General features: G+C 42.2%; 2 protein-coding genes across 2 annotated transcripts in view; both read left to right on the top strand.

Annotated features, from left to right (window-relative positions):
* Positions 1–9,924, top strand: part of LOC105502141 — a 13,275-nt gene extending 3,351 nt beyond the window's left edge. Inside the window, exon 2 of the mRNA XM_011928516.1 lies at positions 9,566–9,924. Coding sequence (XP_011783906.1) covers positions 9,566–9,719 — 154 coding nt within the window. The 3' untranslated portion in view covers positions 9,720–9,924. The remainder of the gene's footprint in view (positions 1–9,565) is intronic.
* A 647-nt stretch (positions 9,925–10,571) lies between these two features.
* ZNF713 (zinc finger protein 713) overlaps positions 10,572–19,640 on the top strand; it is a 29,702-nt gene continuing 20,633 nt past the window's right edge. The window contains exon 1 of the mRNA XM_011928517.1: positions 10,572–10,651. Coding sequence (XP_011783907.1) covers positions 10,604–10,651 — 48 coding nt within the window. The 5' untranslated portion in view covers positions 10,572–10,603. The remainder of the gene's footprint in view (positions 10,652–19,640) is intronic.

Here is a 19,640-nt window from a genome sequence, read left to right as displayed (position 1 = left end):
TGGGAGGCTGAGGCGGGTAGATCACGAGGTCAGGAGATCGAGACCATCCTGGCCAACATGGTGAAACCCTGTCTCTACTAAAAAATACAAAAAAAAGACAGGTGTGCTGGCGTGTAGTGGCGTGTGCCTGTAATCCCAGCTACTTGGGAGGCTGAGGCAGGAGAATCGCTTGAACCTGGGAGGTGGAGGTTGCAGTGAGCAGAAATCGCGCCATTGCACTCCAGCCTGGGCAGCAAGAGCGATACTCTGTCTCAAAAACAAAACAAAACAAAATGAGGAGTTGAAGGGCCCTCACATTTTACTCCATATATTCCCGAGTTTTTTCCCTTGTGAGTTTATATAAAAAATGCGTGGAACTTGAGTTTAAAAAATAATGTGTTTAACTTATATAAAGAATAAAAGAAGAAAACCCTCATGCACGCTTAGGACCTCTACAGAGAGGAAAAACAAATTTTACAATGCAGACCTTTTACAAATTAACTCCTTTTAGAAAGCAGCAAAAATAAAAGACAAATGGTGGAATGGAGACTATATGTGTATGTGTGTTTGACAAGGGAGTCGTTGGTTACTGTCTGTGTTCTTGGGTCCCCAATACCACCCTCTGGTTCAGAGATTTGCTAGAATTCCTAGAATTCAGCAAATACTGTGTTGCATTTATGGTAGAGTGTTAGAGTGAAAGGATGCAGATTAAAAGTCAGCAACATGCTGAGCATGGTGGCTTATGCCTATAATCCCAGCACTTTGGGAGGCCGAAGTGGGTGGATCACCTGAGGTCAGGAGATCAAGACTAGCCTGGTCAACACTGCGAAACCCCATCTCTACTAAAAATACAAAAATTAGCTGGCCATGGTGGCAGGTGCCTGTAATCCCAGCTACTTGGGAGGCTGAGGCACGAGAATCGCTTGAACCCAGGAGGTGGAGCTTGCAGTAAGCTGAGATTCTGCTACTGCACTCCAGCCTGGGCAACAGAGTGAGACTCAATCTCAAAAAAGAAAACAGCAACAGAGGAGGGCAGAGCAAGATGGCCAAATAGGAACAGCTCCAGTCTCCAGGAGTTCGAGACCATCCTGGCTAACACGGTGAAACCCCGTCTCTACTAAAAAATACAAAAAGCTAGCCGGGCGAGGTGGCTGGCGCCTGTAGTCCCAGCTACTCGGGAGGCTGAGGCAGGAGAATGGCGTGAACCCGGGAGGCGGAGCTTGCAGTGAGCTGAGATCCGGCCACTGCACTCCAGCCTGGGCGACAGAGCGAGACTCCGTCTCAAAAAAAAAAACAAAAAAACGTGGACTCTAAGAATGTTGAACTTGTATAGAGTGGAATGGTTGTTACTAGAATCTGGGGCTGTGTGGTAGGGGGCTAGAGAGATGTTGACCAAAGGGTACAAAGTTTCAGTGAGACAGAAGGGATAAGCTTTAGTGATCTATTCCACAGAATGATGACTAAAATAATAAAATAACAATGCATTGTTTTCTTTTCTCTTCTTTTCTTTTTTTTCTTTTCTTTTCTTTTCTCTTTGAGATAGGGTTTCAACATGTTGCCCAGGCTGGTCTCAAACTCCTAACCTCAAGTGATCCGCCCACCTCCGCCTCCCAAAGTGCTGGGATTACAGGCCTGAGCCACTGCGTCTGGCTGATAATGCATTGTATATTTCAAAATTACTAAAAGAGTAGATTTTAAATGTTTTCACCACAAATAATTGAAAAGTATATGATAATTGGCTGTTCCACAATGTGTATTAGTCTGTTTTCACGCTGCTGATAAAGACATACCCAAGACTGGGCAATTTACAAAAGAAAGAGGTTTAATGGATTTACAGTTCCAAGTGACTGGGGAGGACTCACAATCATGGTGGAAGGCAAGGAGGAGCAAATCACATCTTACATGGATGGCAGCAGGCAGAGAGAGACAGAGAGAGAGTGCTTATGCAGAGAAGCTCTAGCTTGTAGAGCCATAAGATCTCATGAGACTTATTCACTATCATGAGAACAGTATGGAAAAGACCTGCCCCCATGAATCAGTTACCTCCCACTGGGTCCCTCCCACAACATGTGGGAATTGAAGATGAGATTTGGGTGGGGGCACAGCCAAACCACATCAACAATGTAAATATATATTAATGCATCACATTGTACTCTATAAATATATACAATTACTATTTGTCAATTAGAAATTTTAAAAAATATTAAAGTTACCAATGTCCAGTAGTTTAATCAATCTTGACTATATAATGCAGCCTCCATAGAAACACTAAAAAAAGGAGTCTGGAGAACTTCCAGATTGGTGAACACATACAGGTCTGGAGGTTGCCATGCCCAGAGGGGGCATGGAAGCTCTGCACCCACCAACCCTCCACCCCTTGCCCAATTTACCTCTTACATTTGGCTGCTCCTGAGTTAAGTAAACACAAGGGATTTAACCTTCATTAAACAGATCACATATTATGATTTCACTGCAGCCATGGTGCAGCTTATTATCTACAGAGCAAACCTTTGTATCACTTACTAACACATGACATGTAGTTTGCTGCATCAACTGACATGACAATTACGAATGTCAATATGACTGAGCACAGTGGCTCATGCCTGCAATCCAAGCACTTTGGGAGGCCAAGGCAGGCAGATCACCTGAGCTCAGGAGTTCGAGACCAGCCCGGTCAACATGGCAAAATCTCGTCTCTACTAAAAATACAAAAATTAGCCAGGCTTGGTGATGCGTGCCTGTAATCCCAGCTGCTCAGGAGGCTGAGGCAGGAAAATCACTCGAACCTGGGAGGCAGAGGTTGCAGTGAGCTGAGGTTGCACCACTGCACTCTAGCCTGGGTGACAGAGTGAGACTCCATCTCAAAAAAATAAGAATAAAATAAGAATGTCAATATATAAAAAGGAATAGAAAACTGATAGGATTTTACTCTTTTGCTAAAATACATTATATTGTATCTTTGAGATTATTCTAGTACAAAGTGTAGTAAAACTAGGTGTTTATTAAACCATTTAAATCATTGGTAAGTATACAAGGGCACTGAACCATTTAATAGACAAAGTGTAATGTTAATCTATTGGTTACTTGCTCCTGCATTGTCATGCTGTTATAATTTACTTCATCACCTTGCTATTTGATACATAGTGTGTGAATTTCTCTTGTCACCCCAACTATAGACAAATTTTCATCTTACTACACAATCAAAATGGCATTGATGGGAATGAACTCCAGAGCCTGGGCCTGAACAGGGAGGTGGTCTCAGGCTTGATGCTCAGGCATATAACCTATATCTCTCCATTTTTGCCCCATCTCTTAAATATATGTAACATCATAAAATGCTTTTCAATCTTTAAAAAGTGTCAGGCTCATGAAAGACAGCCTAAGAAACTATTACAGATTGGAGGAAACTAAGGAAAAATAAAACTGAATGCAGTGTGTATTCTAGATTGGAGAAAGAACATTAGTGAAATGTGAATAGTTTCAGTTAATAATGTTGTACCCGTAGCCAGGTGTGGTGGTGGGTGCCTGTAATCCCAGCTACTTGGAAGGCTGAGGCAGGAGAATCTCTTGAACCAGGGAGATGGAGATTACAGTGAGCCAAGACCGTGCTGTTGCATTCCAGCCTGGACAACAAGAGCAAAACTCCATCTCAAAAAAAAAAAAACAAAGTTCCAGTGTTAATTTCCTGGTTTTGCACATTATACTGTGGTTTTGTAAATGTTAACATTAGGACAAGCAGAGTGAGTGGTATACAGGAACTCCACTATTTTGCAACTTTCCTGTAAGTCTAAAATGGGTTTAAAATTTAAAGTTTTTAAAAAATTAAAAAAAGAAAAGGAAACACCAGAATCCTTTCATTTACAAATGTAGCAAATATTTATTAAGTGCCTTTTATGTGCCAGGCACTGGACACTGAAAATATTAATAGAATAGTTAACCAGATAGACCAGGTTCCTACCGTCATGGAGATTAACAAAACACAGTGGTGAGGTATAAAGATGGGTTATTAGACAAATAATTACAGCGATGAAAAAAAAATGCTACCCATGGCCAGGTGTGGTGGCTCACACCTGTAATCCTAGCACTTTGGGAGGCCAAGGCGGGAGAATCACTTGAGGTCAGGAGTTCAAGACCAGACTGACCAATATGGTGAAACCCTGTTTCTGCTAAAAATACAAAAATTAGCCAGGTGTGGCACACACCTGTAATCCCAGCTACTCAGGAGGCTGAGGCAGGAGAATCATTTGAACCTAGAAGCAGAGGTTGTAGTGAGCTGAGATTGCACCCCTGCACACCAGCCTGGGCAACAGAGCCGGACTGTGTCTAAAAAAAAGACAGAGGAAAAAAATGCTACCTGGAAAAGGAAGATGTAAATGAGCAACCTCACCTGGTCTATGATGTCAAAATCTTCCCTGAGACCTGAAAAAGAAGTAGATGTTGTCATGGGGGTGGAGGGAGGGCGCATGGCACGTTTCAGCACCTAAAAGCAGGTCAGTGTGAATGAAGCCTCGAGCAAACAGGAGAGTGACTGCAGAGAGCAGGAAGCAGTCAGTCATAGGATTCTTTATGGCTTTCTACTCCAACCTAAGAGTGGCAGGATGCCCTGAATAATTTTAAGTTGTGGGACTGATACAATCAGGTTTTTGTCTTTTTAAGATCCCTGTAAGTCAACTACAGAAAAACAAGAGTAGATCTTGGGAAAACCTAAGAAGCAGCAACAGGGAAAAGGCAGGCAAAGGAAAAGAGATTAGATCACAGCTCCCTGAGAGAGACGGTGAAAGTAAAGCAAGAGTCACCAGTCACCAGTATCAGATACTGTCTTGGAAGCAGTAATGAGGTCAGGCCAGGCCTGGTGGCTCACACCTGTAATCCCAGCACCAGGCTGAGGTGGGTGGATCACTTGAGCTAAGGAGTTTGAGACCAGCCTTGGCAACATGATGAAAACTCACCTCTACTAAAATTAGCCAGGTGTGGTAGACAACCTGAAGAGGAGACCTATTTTAGGTTTGTCCCAGCTGAAATCTGGTAAGAGATTTGGAAAGACTTTTTATGTTAGAGCTCTGTAGTCAGAAATCAGCTTAATTAAAAGCCTATATTTAGGTTATCATGTTTTCTGGAGCAAGGAAATCTTCTCCACTTTTTTTCTCTTTTAGATCCTGTTTCTGGGAATTTTTTTAACCAGCCCTTTTTAAATATGTTCTTTCCCTGTTTGCTTCCTATGTTGGCATTTTTGCTGAGAAAAGTGTAAAACTTCATTGGCCTTTTTGAAAGCTTTTGTAGCAAGGAGCACTGTGGATGCATTGCATAGCCTGGTATTGTGGTGTTTCCTTCTTTTTGGGGACTGGGGATTAAATATAGAAGTGAGATTTTTGATTTTTAAATATCTAGGTGTACTGCCTTCCAGTTGTGCCTGCCTTTCATGTATTTAAATATTAGGCCCTGGAAACTGCAGATACTTTCTTTGTCCTGTGTTCATTAAAGGGCTTCATCCTGAAGTCAGTTCATTCAAGTTTCTGCGGAAGATATGATTTCATTATTTTTTGTGGCTGTATGGTATTCCACGTGCAGGTTTGTTACATAGACATGTTGCATAGCGATGAGGTCTGGGTTTCTGATGTACGCATCATTCCAGTAGTGAACATTGCACCTGGTAGGTAATCTTTCAACGCTAACCCCTGTCCCATCCTCCCTCCTTTTGGAGTCCCCAGTGTCTATTGTTCCCCTCTGTATGTCCACATGCACCCGTTGTTTAGCTCCTACTTACAAGTGAGAATGTGCAGTCTTTGATTTTGTGTTTCTGCGTTATTTCACCTAGGATAACAGCCTCCAGCTCCATCCATGTTGCTGCAAAAGGCATGATTTCATTCTTTTTTATGACTGCCTAGTATTCCATGTTGTATATATATTACATTTTCTTCATTGAATCATCCATTGATGGACACTGAGGTTGATGCCATGACTTTGCTGTTGTGAATGGTGCTGTGATAAGCATACAAGTACAGGTGTCTTTTTTTATATAATAATTTATGTATATTTGGATAGGTACCCGATAGTGGGATTGCTGGGTTGAATGGTAATTCTATTTTTAGTTCTTTGAGAAATCTCTGTGCTGTTTTTCATTGAGGTTGTACTAATTTACATTCCCACCAGCAGTGTGTACATGTTCCCACTTCTCTCCATCCTCACCAACATCCTTTTTTTTTTGAGACGGAGTCTCTCTATGTCGTCAAGGCTGGAGTACAGTGTTGCAGTCTCAGCTCACTGCAACCTCCATCTCCCAGGTTCAAGCAATTCTCCTGTCTCAGCCTCCTGAATAGCTGGGATTACAGGCATGCGCCGCCATGCCTGGCTAATTTTTGTATTTTTAGTAGAGACGGGGTTTCGCCATGTTGGTCAGGCTGGTCTTGAACTCCTGACCTCATGATCCACCTGCCTTGGCCTCCCAAAGTGCTAGGATTACAGGCATGAGCCACCATGCCCGGCCAACATCTGTTGTTTTTTGACTTTTTAATCATAGCCATTCTGACTGGTGTGAGATGGTATCTCCTTGTGGTTTGAATTTGCATTTCACTGTTGATGAGTGATGTTAAGCATTGTCTCATATGTTTGTTGGCTGCTTGTATGTCCCACTTTTTGATGCGATTTTTTTTTTCTTGTTGAGTTTCTTGTAGATTCTAGATATTAGTCCTTTGTCAGATGCATGGTTTGCAAATGTTTTCTCCTGTTGTTTATTGTGTTGAAAATTTCTTTTGCAGTGCAGAAGCTTCTTAATTTAAGTTCCAGTTCTTTATCTTTGCTTTTGTTGCATTTGCTTTTGAGGTCTTAGTCATAAATTCTTTGCCTGGGCCAATGTCCAGAAGAGTTTTTCCTAGGTTTTCTTCCAGGTTTCTTATAGTTTCAGGTCTTATGCTTAGGTCTTAATGTAATACATCTTGAGTTAATTTTTGTAGATGGTAAAAGATAGGGGTCCTGGCTGGCGCGATGGCTCATGCCTGTAATCCCAGCATTTTGGGAGGCTGAGGCGGGTAGATCACGAGGTCAGGAGATCGAGACCATCCTGGCCAACATGGTGAAACCCTGTCTCTACTAAAAAATACAAAAAAATTAGCTGGGCACGGTGGCATGTGCCTGTAATCCCAGTTACTCAGGAGGCTGAGGCAGGAGAAATCGCTTGAACCAGGGAGTCGGAGGTTGCAGTGAGCCGAGATCACGCCACTGCACTCCAGCCTGGTCAACAGAGCAAGACTCTGTCTTAGGAAAAAAAAAAAAAAAAGATAGGGATACAGTATCATTCTTCTACATGTGGATATCTGAGTGTTCCCACACCGTTTATTGAATAGGATGTCCTTTCCCCATGTATATTTTTGTTAACTTTGTCAAAGACCAGTTGATTGTAGGTACGTGGCTTTACTTATGGATTATCTATTCTTTTCTGTTGATCTGTGTGTCTATTTTTGTACCAGTACCGTGCTACTTTGTTTACTGTAGCCTTGTAGTATAATTTGAAGTCACATAATGTGATGCCTCTAACTTTGTTCTTTTTGCTTACGATTGCTTTGATTATTCAGGTTCTTTTTTGGTTCCCTATGAATTTTAGGATTGTTTTTTCTAATTCTGTGAAAAATGACATTGGTAATTTGATAGGAATTCTGTTGAATCTGTAGATTGCTTTGAACAGTGTGGCCATTTTAATGATATTGATTCTTCAAATCCATGAGCATAGAATGTTTTTTCATTTGTTTGTGTCATCTACCATTTCTTTCATCAGTGTTTTGTAATTCTCCTTATAGAGATCTTTCACATCTTTGGTTAAATGTATTCCTAGGTAATTTTGTGTGGCTATTATAAATGGGATTGCCTTCTTGGTTTGGTTCTCAGCTTGAATGTTATAAGTATGTTGAAATATTACTGATTTTTTTACATTAATTTTTTTCTTATTTTTCAAATATATATATGTATGTGTGTATATGTGTGTATATATGTGTATGTATTTTTTTAAACAGAGACAGGGTGTCGTCATGTTGCCCAAGCTGGTCTTGAACTCCCAGGCTCAAGCTGTCCTCCCACCTCAGCCTCCCAAAATGCTGGGATTATAGGCATGAGCCACATGGTACACTCATTTGTATCTTGAAACTTCTACTGAAGTCATTTATCAAATCTTTAGGGTTTTCTAGGTATAAGATCATGTCATCAGCAAACAGAGATCATTTAACTTACTCTTTTCCAGTGTGAATGTCCTTTATTTCTTTCTCTTGCCTGATAGCTGTGGCCAGGACTTCCATTACTATGTTGAATAGGAGTGGTGAGAATGTGCATCCTTGTCTTGTTCCAGTTCTTAGGGGAATGCTTTCAACTTTTCCCCATTCAATATGATGTTGGCTGTGGGTTTGTCATATATGGCTTTTATTATTTTGAGATATGTTCCTTTGATGCCTGGTTTGTTGAGGGTTTTTCAGTTTTGTTTTTGTTTTTTAAGACAGGGTCTTACTCTGTCGCCCAGGCTTCAGTACAGTGGCATGATCTTGGCTCACTGCAACCTCTGCCTCACAGGCTCAAGCGATCCTCCCACCTCAGCCTCCCAAGTAGCTGGGACTACAGGTGCAAACCACCACACTCAGCTAATTTTTGTATTTTTTGTAGAGACAGGGCTTCATCATGTTGCCCTAGCTGGTCTCAAACTCCTGGCCTCACGTGATCTGCCTGCCTCGGCCTCCCAAAGTGCTGGGATTACAGGCATGAGCCACCACGCCTGGTTCCACTGTGCCCCAGATTCTACCCGTGGGTTCTCTGACAGGTTCCAGCACTCTTCCCTCGGCCTTCCCCTCCAGCCACAGTCATTCTCACCTGTAACTTTGGTTCTTTCTACAGACAACTGGCTCTGCCATCTCTAGTCGCCCATCTTGGGGGAAAACCCGTCTGCTTCTCCTGACTGTGGGGCTTCTTCCAAGCTTATGCTTGGGGAATGAAGAACCTATTTCTTAAAGTGCTTTTAAATCACTCCTGAAAGGTCTGCCTCTTAATGAAGAGGTTTTGAAATGTTAGATTCCTGCCATGCTTGGGCCATGAATGGCTGCCTCATCTCACAGGACCATTTCACTGGAACTGCAGTTTTCTCTTTTAAAACATTGCTCCTCAGAATGGCTTCTTTCTTTATTTCCATCACTCAACATTTTAAAATAGATTTCTCAGGTCAACCTTTGTGAACAGAAAAAGAATGATTCCTTCATGATTATTAGCAAATAATAATACAATCTTACTCTGTTGTTGAAACACATGATTTTCCATCTTTCTAAAGAAAACAGTCACTGTTTCTCAAGGCAGGGAGCATGTGTTCTCTGTTCTGGAAAAGGTAAGGAAAAAGGACTGAGGCTGAATTTGTTGTCATTGACACATGTACACATCTCTGCCTTTTGTAATGTGTGAATCTGAGAAATTCTAAAAGTGCTTTTTGATTAAAGAATGCCACACCTAACTGTGCTCTGTCTGTGTGAAGAATAGTTTGTATGTCTCTTTACAGACTCTGTAAGCCCCTAGGTGGCTGAGCCTGCTGGATTTCTTCTGCTGACCCTGGTGCATCTCATTACAGGTCTTCAACCCAAAATTCTATCTTGCAAGATCCCTGCCAGGATACAGATTTGAATACCATAGTGAAGTCTGTACATGAGGAAGTGATGCCTTTAGGGAAGGGAAAAAATGGTAATAACAACCTTCAAGAGCCCCTACATCTCAACTCGGCATAAACAAGGCAAGATTCTGAGAGTGGCCACCCCTGGAAGCAGAAATCATTCTTGTGGCTATCCATTGGCTCCTGAGGCTCTCATCAGAGATGGGGCACCTTTAGTACCAGGGAGTGGCTGTTCCCCATAAGGTACTGGAAATCAACTTTCAAGAGCAGCCCCAGCTGCTGAAGCTACTGGTCCTGGTGCGTCTCCTGACTGTCATGTAGAAGATAGCAGAGCTTTGGCGACTTTACAACATAAGAACTGCAGACAGGTGTAATCCCAGTGGAAGACTGAATCCAGAGACTCAAAAAGGAAGGTAAACACGTGGAAAAATGAGAATAGTGACGTCTCCTTTGTATATTGGAAGGATCACCTTAGGGGAGAGGACAGGCAGATCTCTGGAGTGTTCACTTTGGGGTGAATTCATTCCTTGTGGGGGTAAAGAGTAAGAATGGGCCCTCACCCATGACCTCTCCATCGCCTCATCCTACTAGTTCTCATATACACTTAGAGTCACTTGGAGACTTTACAATTTAAAATGCTGTTGCTCAGACCCACCCTAGATCAATTAAATCCATATCTCTGAGTGTAGGGCTTCTTTTCAAGTTGCCACCAGTATTTAGCCAGGGCTGAAAGCCCCTGAGCTCCCCTATGCCACAACATGAGGAGTTGCACCCCAGAAGAGAGACAGTTCTGCATTGAATTCCCCAATGTCATAGAGAAGTAGAGACGTCACAGCCTTTAGGCTTATGTCTCAGAGGGCTTCTCAGTACTGTCTGCCATACCTACACAAAGCAGAATCTCCAGGATTAAATTTAGCCTTCGTGTCATGTATTAACAAGATGCTTCTCTTTTTCTTGGTTATGCCTTCTCAGAATGCTGTTTTTTCTCAGGAGGGGAACATGGAGGAGAAAGAAATGAATGATGGCTCACAGATGGTGAGATCCCAGGTAAGTTCGGTTTTCCTCTCCTCTGAAATGCCATTGCAGTTCTCAGAATGTGGGCACTTTTACTTTTTCACTTCTCAGAAGTACTGCGTCCCAAAAATCCAGAGCCCAGGAGATTCATGTGACAGATGATACACTCTCCACAGCACGTTTTCCATTCACCTGTGTAGCTCTTTCTAGCTCTTCCCTCCTTCCAGCATTTTCACCAGACTCAATTTCATGGATTCGTGCCTGTGCTGGACGTTGTGAAGAAAACAATGGACTGTCTTTTAATCATCGTTAAATAGCTCACTAAAATTTAAACAATGCTTGCATTCTCTCTGTAAACACAGTGACTGATGCCCAGGCCCCCAGGACTGCTTGGAGCTAATGGGATTAATAAGTATGCCTGAGGGTAACATCAATCACAAATTAATGTTTCTCAAGCCTCTGTTGTATCTCTTCCAAAACCTGTTTAAGTCTGTTATGATTCCTGTTTTTTTTTTTTTTTTTTTTTTTTTTGAGACGAAGTCTCACTCTGTTGCCCAGGCTAGAGTGCAGTGGCGCGATCTTGGCTCACTGCAACCTCCGCCTCCTGGGTTTAAATGATTCTCCTGCCTCAGCCTCCCAAGTAGCTGGGACTACAGGCGCCCGCCGCTACACGCGGCTAATGTTTTGTATTTTTAGTAGAGATGGGCTTTCACTGAGTTAGCCAGGATGGTCTCGATCTCCTGACCTCGTTATCCACCCACCTCGGCCTCCCAAAGAGCTGGGGTTCTTTGAGCCCCCCCAGCCACCACGTGGTGAGCCACCACGCCCGGCCTAAGTCTGTTATGATTCTATAATCTGATTGGGTATTATGTAAACTGATGAGTATGAGTGCAACAAGAATTGTTTCTATGAAAATTAGTCTAATGCTTTGGAAGGAGTTGATAAATGCTGTCACTTTTGAAAAATTGCTTTCAAATTAGGTGTTAGCAATACTACATCACTGAAGAAAAATCATAAATCTCTCAGGATTCCTCCACAAGTATCATTTCCCATGTGTCAGTTGCTTATTCCAACTTCATGAAACAAACTGTTTCTTTATAGATATGAGTACCCAGTCTTTAAAATCACGCATAGAAAAGGCTTAGCTGACTGAGTGCAGTGGCTCATGCCTGTAATCCCAGCACTTTGGGAGCCCGCGGCAGGCAGATCACAAGGTCAGGAGTTCCAAGACCAGCCTAATATGGTGAAACCCCATCTCTACTAAAAATACAAAAATTAGCCAGGCATGGTGGTGAGTGCCTGTCGTCCCAGCTACTCGGGAGGCTGAGGCAGGAGAACCGCTTGAACCCGGGAGGCAGAGGTTGCAGTGAGCTGAGATCATGCCACTGCACTCCAGCCTGGGCAACAGAGCAAGACTCCATCTCAAAAAAAAAAAAAAAAGGCTTAGTTTTATTTCCAAAGATGAGAAAATGAATGCACATTTATATGTTTCAAATTAAAATAAAATGTTTAAGATCTATTTTATGGATTGCTAATTTAGCCATCTTTTTAAATTAACACATCAGATACCAGTCTCAATTGCTTCAGATAGGATTTCTATCATTCCAATAATGTGTGATATCATTATTCTTATGTAGCCAATAAACTCATTGAAGGGGATTTTTTTGGTTTGTTTTTTGTTTTTTGTAGAGACAAGCTTTCACTATGTTGCCCAAGCTGCTCTTAAACTCCTGGGCTCAAGCCATCCTCACACCTCTCCCTGCCGAAGTGCTGGAATTGCAGGTGTGAGCCGCCACACGCAGCATGGCGGGGCTTGTTAAAACCCACATCATACAACGAATACTCAAAAATGCATGATGTTGGATGCTGCCGTGAATGCAAAAGAAAACAAATACAACAGGTGCTGGGAGAAGGGAGAAGTCTGATTGAGACTGTAGGGATGAGGGAAGACTTCATGAAAAAGGCAGAGTTTGAATTTGTGCCAGTACCAGCAGGTAGGGTTTGAAGATTAGAGAAAATGGGGTACCACTGCAGACAGGAAATAAAACTTGAGCGAGAGCAGGGACAATAAGGAGACTGCCAGCTAGAGCTGAGCTTTTATTTGGTGTATATTAGTGCTTTAGGGTCTTTGGGTTTCAAGGGATAGATTCATTTGGTTTATTCTTTTTTTTTTTTTTTTTTTGAGACGGAGTCTAGCTCTGTCGCCCAGGCTGGAGTGCAGTGGCCAGATCTCAGCTCACTGCAAGCTCCGCCTCCCGGGTTTACGCCATTCTCCTGCCTCAGCCTCCCAAGTAGCTGGGATTACAGGCACACGCCACCACGCCCAGCTAATTTTTGTATTTTAGTAGAGACGGGGTTTCGCCATGTTGACCAGGCTGGTCCACCCACCTCAGCCTCCCAAAGTATTGGGATTACAGGCATGAGCCACCACACCTGGCCCATTTGGTTTATTCTTAATTAACTGTAAGACTCCCCAAAGACAGGAATAGAAAGACATTTAGAACTAAGGTGGCATGTCTGCTTTTCCACATTCTAGCCCAAGGAGTTAGTTTTAATTTTCTGAAACCATTTATTATGTTTAGAAGGAAGATGATTCATTCAATGAATATTTTTTGAGCAGCTGGTATGTAACAGAAATTTTTTTTCTTTTCCTTTTTTCTTCTTATGGTCTACTGGTTATTTCATATGTGACAAAAATTATGCTTTTTGGCAGGTAGACATCACTGAGAAAAAGAGACCTGACCCCATACCCACGGAGCTTATTGAAAGACATTTAGCAACTATACTAATAAATTGCAAAAGAGATGTTTTTTAAACAGAATGAAAACAAGGTGCTATGAATACACATTAGGGAATCAGGGAAAAACTGTGGGGAAGTGAAATTTAAGATGAGAAAGAAAAGATACATAGAACCTACAAAAAGTAAGTGGAAAAGAGCATTTTGGACATATGCTAAAAATCACCTGCAAAAAACATGGGTATATTTGAGAAATTAAAAGAAGGCCACTGTGGTTGGCGTGGAAGGAGGGAGAGAATGACTTGAAGTGAGCTTGGAGAAGTGAGCAGGGCTTAAATAGACAAAGCCTGTGGCCATGAAAACAGATCTGACTTTTACTCTGAGTGCATTGGAAAGCCTTTGGGGGAATTTAAGCAGAAAGATAACATAATAAGTAATCCATTTCTACATTAAAAATCATCCTGGTGCTATATATCTTTTTTTTTTTTTTTTTTTTGAGACGGAGTCTAGCTCTGTCGCCCAGGCTGGAGTGCAGTGGCCAGATCTCAGCTCACTGCAAGCTCCGCCTCCCGGGTTTACGCCATTCTCCTGCCTCAGCCTCCCGAGTAGCTGGGACTACAGGCACCCGCCACCTCGCCCAGCTAGTTTTTTGTATTTTTTTTTAGTAGAGACGGGGTTTCACCGTGTTAGCCAGGATGGTCTCGATCTCCTGACCTCATGATCCGCCCGTCTCGGCCTCCCAAAGTGCTGGGATTACGGGCTTGAGCCACCGCGCCCGGCCCCTGGTGCTATATATCTTAACTGAATTTGTGAGAGGCAGAAGTTGAAAGGGGAAAAACCAGTTAAGCTACTGTAGCATTCTCAATGATAGAAAATAGTATAGTCATTGGAGGAAAGGAGGGAGATTTGAGTGCTTTCCTTTAGAAACAGCAGGGGTTAGCTAAGGGGTAAAAACAAAGGAAGAAAAAAGATGACTTCTAAGAATGGAACCCAGGAAATGGCACTATTGGTAATGGTAAATCAGATCATGTCATTCCTCTGCTTAAAGCACATGGCTCCCATTTCACTCAGAGTAAAACCCAAAGTCCTTATGATGGCCTAAACAGTCCTGTAGAATCTGGCCCTGTTACCTGTCGAATTTCATCATTTACTTTTCTTCCCCTTACTCCATTCTGGCCATCCTGGCCTCATTCTTCTTCCTTAAACGTGGCCTTGGGGCCTTTGCACTGTTAACCTGTCAAGCTTCTTTCTCAAATGTCACCTCTGCAGTGCCATCTTTCCTGACCACCCTATTTAAATTTGTAACTGCCCCATACCCACATTCTCGAACCATTACCCTACTTTACTTTTATCTTCTGACATACTATATAATTTACCCAGTTATGCTGTTTGTTGTCTACTTTCTTTTCTAGAATATAAGCTTCATAAAGGCAGGGAGTTTTTGTTTCTTTTGTTCACTGGTACATCCCAAGCACCATGCCTGGCATATATATAGGAAGCACTGAATAACCATTCATTAAACACATGGGGAATTTAGCATGTGATAAAGGTAACATCTCAAACCAGTGATAAAAAGCTGCTTTGTTCAATAATTGATGTTGGGATTTCTGGGGAAACATCTGGAAAAAGATAAAGTTGGATCTCTACCTCATACTTTACATCAGAATAGTCTTCAAATGGATCAAAGATTTAAATATGAAAAATGAAACCACAAAAAGTTATGCAAGAAAAAAATGGGAGAATTCCTTTATAACTTTCACCAGAGAAAAACTTTCTAATTACAACTGAGAATCCAGAAGCCATAATTAAAAACACCAAAAGTGGCCAGGTGCGATGGCTCATGTCTGTAATCCCAGCACTTTGGGAGGCCGAGACGGACGGATCACAAGGTCAGGAGATCAAGACCATCCTGGCTAAGACAGTGAAACCCCTTCTCTACTAAAAATACAAAAAATAGCCATGCGTGGTGGCAGGCGCCTGTAGTCCCAGCTACTTGGGAGGCTGAGGCAGGAGAATGACGTGAACCCGGGAGGCGGAGCTTGCAGTGAGCCGAGATCACACCACTGCACTCCAGCCTGGGTGACTGAGTGAGACTCCGTCTTAAAAAAAAAAAAAAAAAGCATCTGCATGGAAAAAAATTTAAAAACTATAAGCAAAGTAAAAACACATGTCAAATTGAAAAAAATATTTTGCCACTCAAATTACAGTGGTCTAATCTTTCTAATATATAAAATAGTTCTCTAAATCAGCAAGAGATTAGGAGTCCAACAGAAAAAGGTACAAAAGGCCAGGGACAGTGGTTCATGCCTGTAATCCCAGCACTTTGGGAGGCTGAGGTGGGCTGATCACTTGACGTCAGGAGTTTGAGACAAGTCTGACCGACATGGTGAAACTTCATCTCTACCAAAAATACAAAAATTAGCTGGGGACTAGTGGTGGTGTGTGCCTGTAGTCTCAGCTACACAGTAGGCTGAGGTCAGAAGATACTTGAACCCAGGAGGTGAAGGTTGCAGTGAGCCGTATTTGTACCGCTGCACTCCAGCCTGGGTGACAGTGAGACCCTGTCTCAAAAAAAAAAAAGAAAAAATTTTGTAAAAAGACACTTCACGGCAAATAAAGTTCAAATGGATCTTAAACACTGGAAAAGTGTTCATCTGTACTGAAAACAAGAGGAAATTTGTTTTAAAACTAGAGAAAGCTGGATATTTTATCATCAGGCTTGATATTTGCCATGAGTTTCATATTTTCTGCAAGTGTAACATATTCTGTTAGCAAGGCTGTGGGGAAACAGACACTCTTACACTGCTGGTGTGAATGTGACCGATTGCATTTTCAGAAAAATGGCCAAAATACCTCCCATCCCAAATGCTTCCTTTGCAAGTGACTTTGACACTCATCCCATTATAGATATGGAGGTCTGTGTGCCCTCCATTGGATCTCAGCAAGGCTATGACTGGAAGATGCAAAGCTTTGTGACTTTCAAGGCAGATCATAAATGGCAGTAAGACTTCTACCCCATTCTGTTGGGATGTTTACTCTAAACCTGGCCACCTTGTTAGGAGGAAACCCGGACAGCCCATGGAGAAGCCCATATGGAGAGAAGCCAAGGCCTACAGCCCTAGCTGAGCTCCCAGCTGAAAGCCAGCACCAATTTGCCAGCCTTGTGAGTAAGCCATCTTGAAAGTGAATCCTCCAGTCCCCAGTCAAACCTTCCCACCTGGTCCTGCCCAAATTGCAGATTTATGAGTAAAGTAAATGATATTTGCTATTTTAATCCCCCAAGTTTTCGGATGGTTTGGTATGCAGCAAGATAATTGTTAGGGATTTTAGTACCTGAAAGTGGAGTGCTGCAAAAACAAAAACCTAAACCATAGGGCACCAGCTTTGGAACTGAGCACTGGGCAGAAGGTAAAAAATGAGTGGAATCATAAAGGGCCTCAAGGAGAGTTAATGGAAGCCCGAAGGGCCTTTGTCAAAACTCAAAGGATAGTAAGGAGAATGTTATTAGAAGCTGGAGAATGGAAGACCCTCAAAGAAGAAACGTTGGATAACATTGTTACCTTCCGTAACAAGGAAGATAGAGGCCAGGCACGGTGGCTCACGCCTGTCATCCCAGCATTTTGGGAGGCTAAGGCGGGTGGATCGCTTGAGGTCAGGAGTTTGAGACTAGCCTGGCCGACACGGTGAAACCCCGTCTCTACTAAAAATACAAAAATTAGCCGGGCATGGTGGCTTGCACCTGTAATCCCAGCTACTCGGGAAGCTGAGACAGGAGAATCACCTGAACCTGGGAGGCAGAGGTTGCAGTGAGCCAAGATTGCACCACTGCACTCCAGCCTGGGTGACAGACAGAAACTCTGCCTCAAAAAAAAAAAAAAAAAAAAAGGAAAATAGAGAATATAGTTAATGAACTCAATGATCTACTAAGGAGATTCTCAAGTAGAAGATTGAAAGTGCCAACTGGCAGTTTCTGGCTGCCTGAAGTAAAATGTGAGGGAAAAAGATAAACTTAATGAAGAACTGGTAAATATAAGTGAACAATGAACTTCTGAGTTTGGAAAGAAAACTTTCTCATTCATATCTGTCCAAGCAGCAAATAATAACCAAATTCAGAAAGGGATTCACACCAAAGATCTAATCCAGGGTGGACTATAACACCCTGTGTCACAACTTCAGAAGGATCCAGGGCAGTGCCTTAGAGGACCTGTCCTCTCTTAAACACAAGGTTTCTAAGAATGGTTAAGGTGACGTGCCACTGCAGTCTCACAGGGAACCCAAAGGAGAGAATGGCTGATCTCAAAGAGATTTATGGGTGTGGTATTTGTATTGTAGTGTAGCTGGATTATAAATTGGTAAACACTCCAGTTTGGTTTTTGTTTTGTTTTGTTCTGTTTTGTTTTTTTGAGATGGAATCTTGCTCTGTTGTGCAGGCTAGAGTGCAGTGGCTCAATCTTGGCTCACTACAACCTCCACCTCCTGAGTTCAAGCAATTCTCCTGCTGCAGTCTCCCAAGTAGGAGGGACTATAGGTGTGTGCCACCATGCCTGGCCAATTTTTTAAAAAATTTTTTACACTTTTTACTGAAGTAAAGGAACATACAAAAATACACATACTATAAGTGTTAAAAACTCAATTATCACCAAGTGAATTCATCCGTGCAATCTTCATCCAGATCAAGAAACAGAACATTACCAGTATCCCAGAAGATCCTTCTGTGTGTTCTCTCCTCAAGTGTATTATTATTATTTTTTAATTATAGTTAATTATACTTTAAGTTCTGGGGTATGTGTACAGAAGGTGCAAGTTTGTTACACGGGTACACATGCTATGAACAGCACTCATATAAAACAGCAACCTTAATTGATCAATGTTGTGTGTTCTGACTGCTCCACCATCCGTCTGTTCCTCCATCTCCCTCTCCCCCAGCTTCCCTATTCCCTGAGACACAGCAATATTGAAATTAGGCCAAGTAATAACCCTACAATGGCCTCTGAGCATTCAAGTGAAAGGAAGAATCACATTCTTCACTAAAAGGAACCAGGGATTTTTTGCCAGTTATGGATGAGCAAAGAAAGTGGTTTCTTGAGATGGAATCTACTCCTGGTGAAGATGCTTCGGACATTGTTGGAATGACAGTCAGAAGCTGAAAATGGTTAAGATTAATGAGAAGAGCATGTCAAATGTATTTGAAATAGGCCAAAGCTTGACCTCTTGGGCCAAACAGCCAAGTCATGTGTACAAAGGAAAAGCTATTGAAGAAAATTAAAATTGCTACTCCAGTGAACACGCGAATGATAAGAAAGCAAAACAGCTGTGTTGCAGATATGGAGAAAGTTTTAATGGATTGGATAGAAGATCAAACCAGCCACAACATTCCCTTAAGCCAAAGCCTAATCCAGAACAAGGCCCTACCTCTCTTCAATTCTCTGAAAGCTGAAAGAGGTGAGGAAGCTGCAGAAGAAAAGTTGGAAGCTATAAGAGGTTTAAGGAAAGCTGTCTCAGTAACATAAAAGTGCTAAGTGAAGCAGCAAGTGCTGATATAGTAGCTGCGGCAAGTTATCCAGAAGACCTAGCTAGGATCACTGATGAAGGTGGCTATACTAAATGACAGAGTTTCAGTGCAGATGAAATAGCCCTATATTGGAAGAAGATGCCATCTAGGACTTTATTTATTTATTTATTCATTCCTTTTATTTATTAGTAGAGACGGGGTTTCACTGTGTTGGCTAGGTTGGTCTCAAACTCCTGACCTCAAGTGATCCTCCTGCCTGTGCCTCCCATAGTGCTGGGATTACAGGCATGAGCCACTGTGCCCAGCCCAATCTAGGATTTTAATAGCTAGAAGGAGAAGTCAATGCATGGCTTCAAAAGACAGGCTGACTCTTGTTAAGGGATAATGCACCTGGTGACTTTAAGATGGAGCCAATGTTCATACTATTCTAAAAATCCTAGGTTCCTTAAGAATTATGCTAAGTCTACTTTGCCTGTGCGCTAGAAATGGATCAACAAAGCCTGCATGACAGCAAATCTGTTTACTGCATGGTTTACTGAATATTTTAAACCCACCGTTAAGAACCACTGCTCAGGAAAAAAAAAAAAAAAAAATCCCTTTAAAAATTACTGCTCATTGACAATACACCTGGTTACCCAGGAGCTCTACTGGAGATGTACAAGAAGACTAATGCTGTTTTCATGCCCACTAATACACCAACCATTCTGCAGCCCACAGATCAAGGAGTAATTTTGACTTTCAAGTCTTTTTGTTTGTTTGTTTTTGAGACGGAG

The sequence above is a fragment of the Colobus angolensis genome, unplaced genomic scaffold (genome assembly GCF_000951035.1).
Source record: "Colobus angolensis palliatus isolate OR3802 unplaced genomic scaffold, Cang.pa_1.0 Scaffold771, whole genome shotgun sequence".
In the NCBI taxonomy this organism is placed as follows: domain Eukaryota; kingdom Metazoa; phylum Chordata; class Mammalia; order Primates; family Cercopithecidae; genus Colobus; species Colobus angolensis.
Note: the sequence above shows the minus strand (reverse complement) of the source record. Positions and strands in the feature narration are given on the sequence as shown.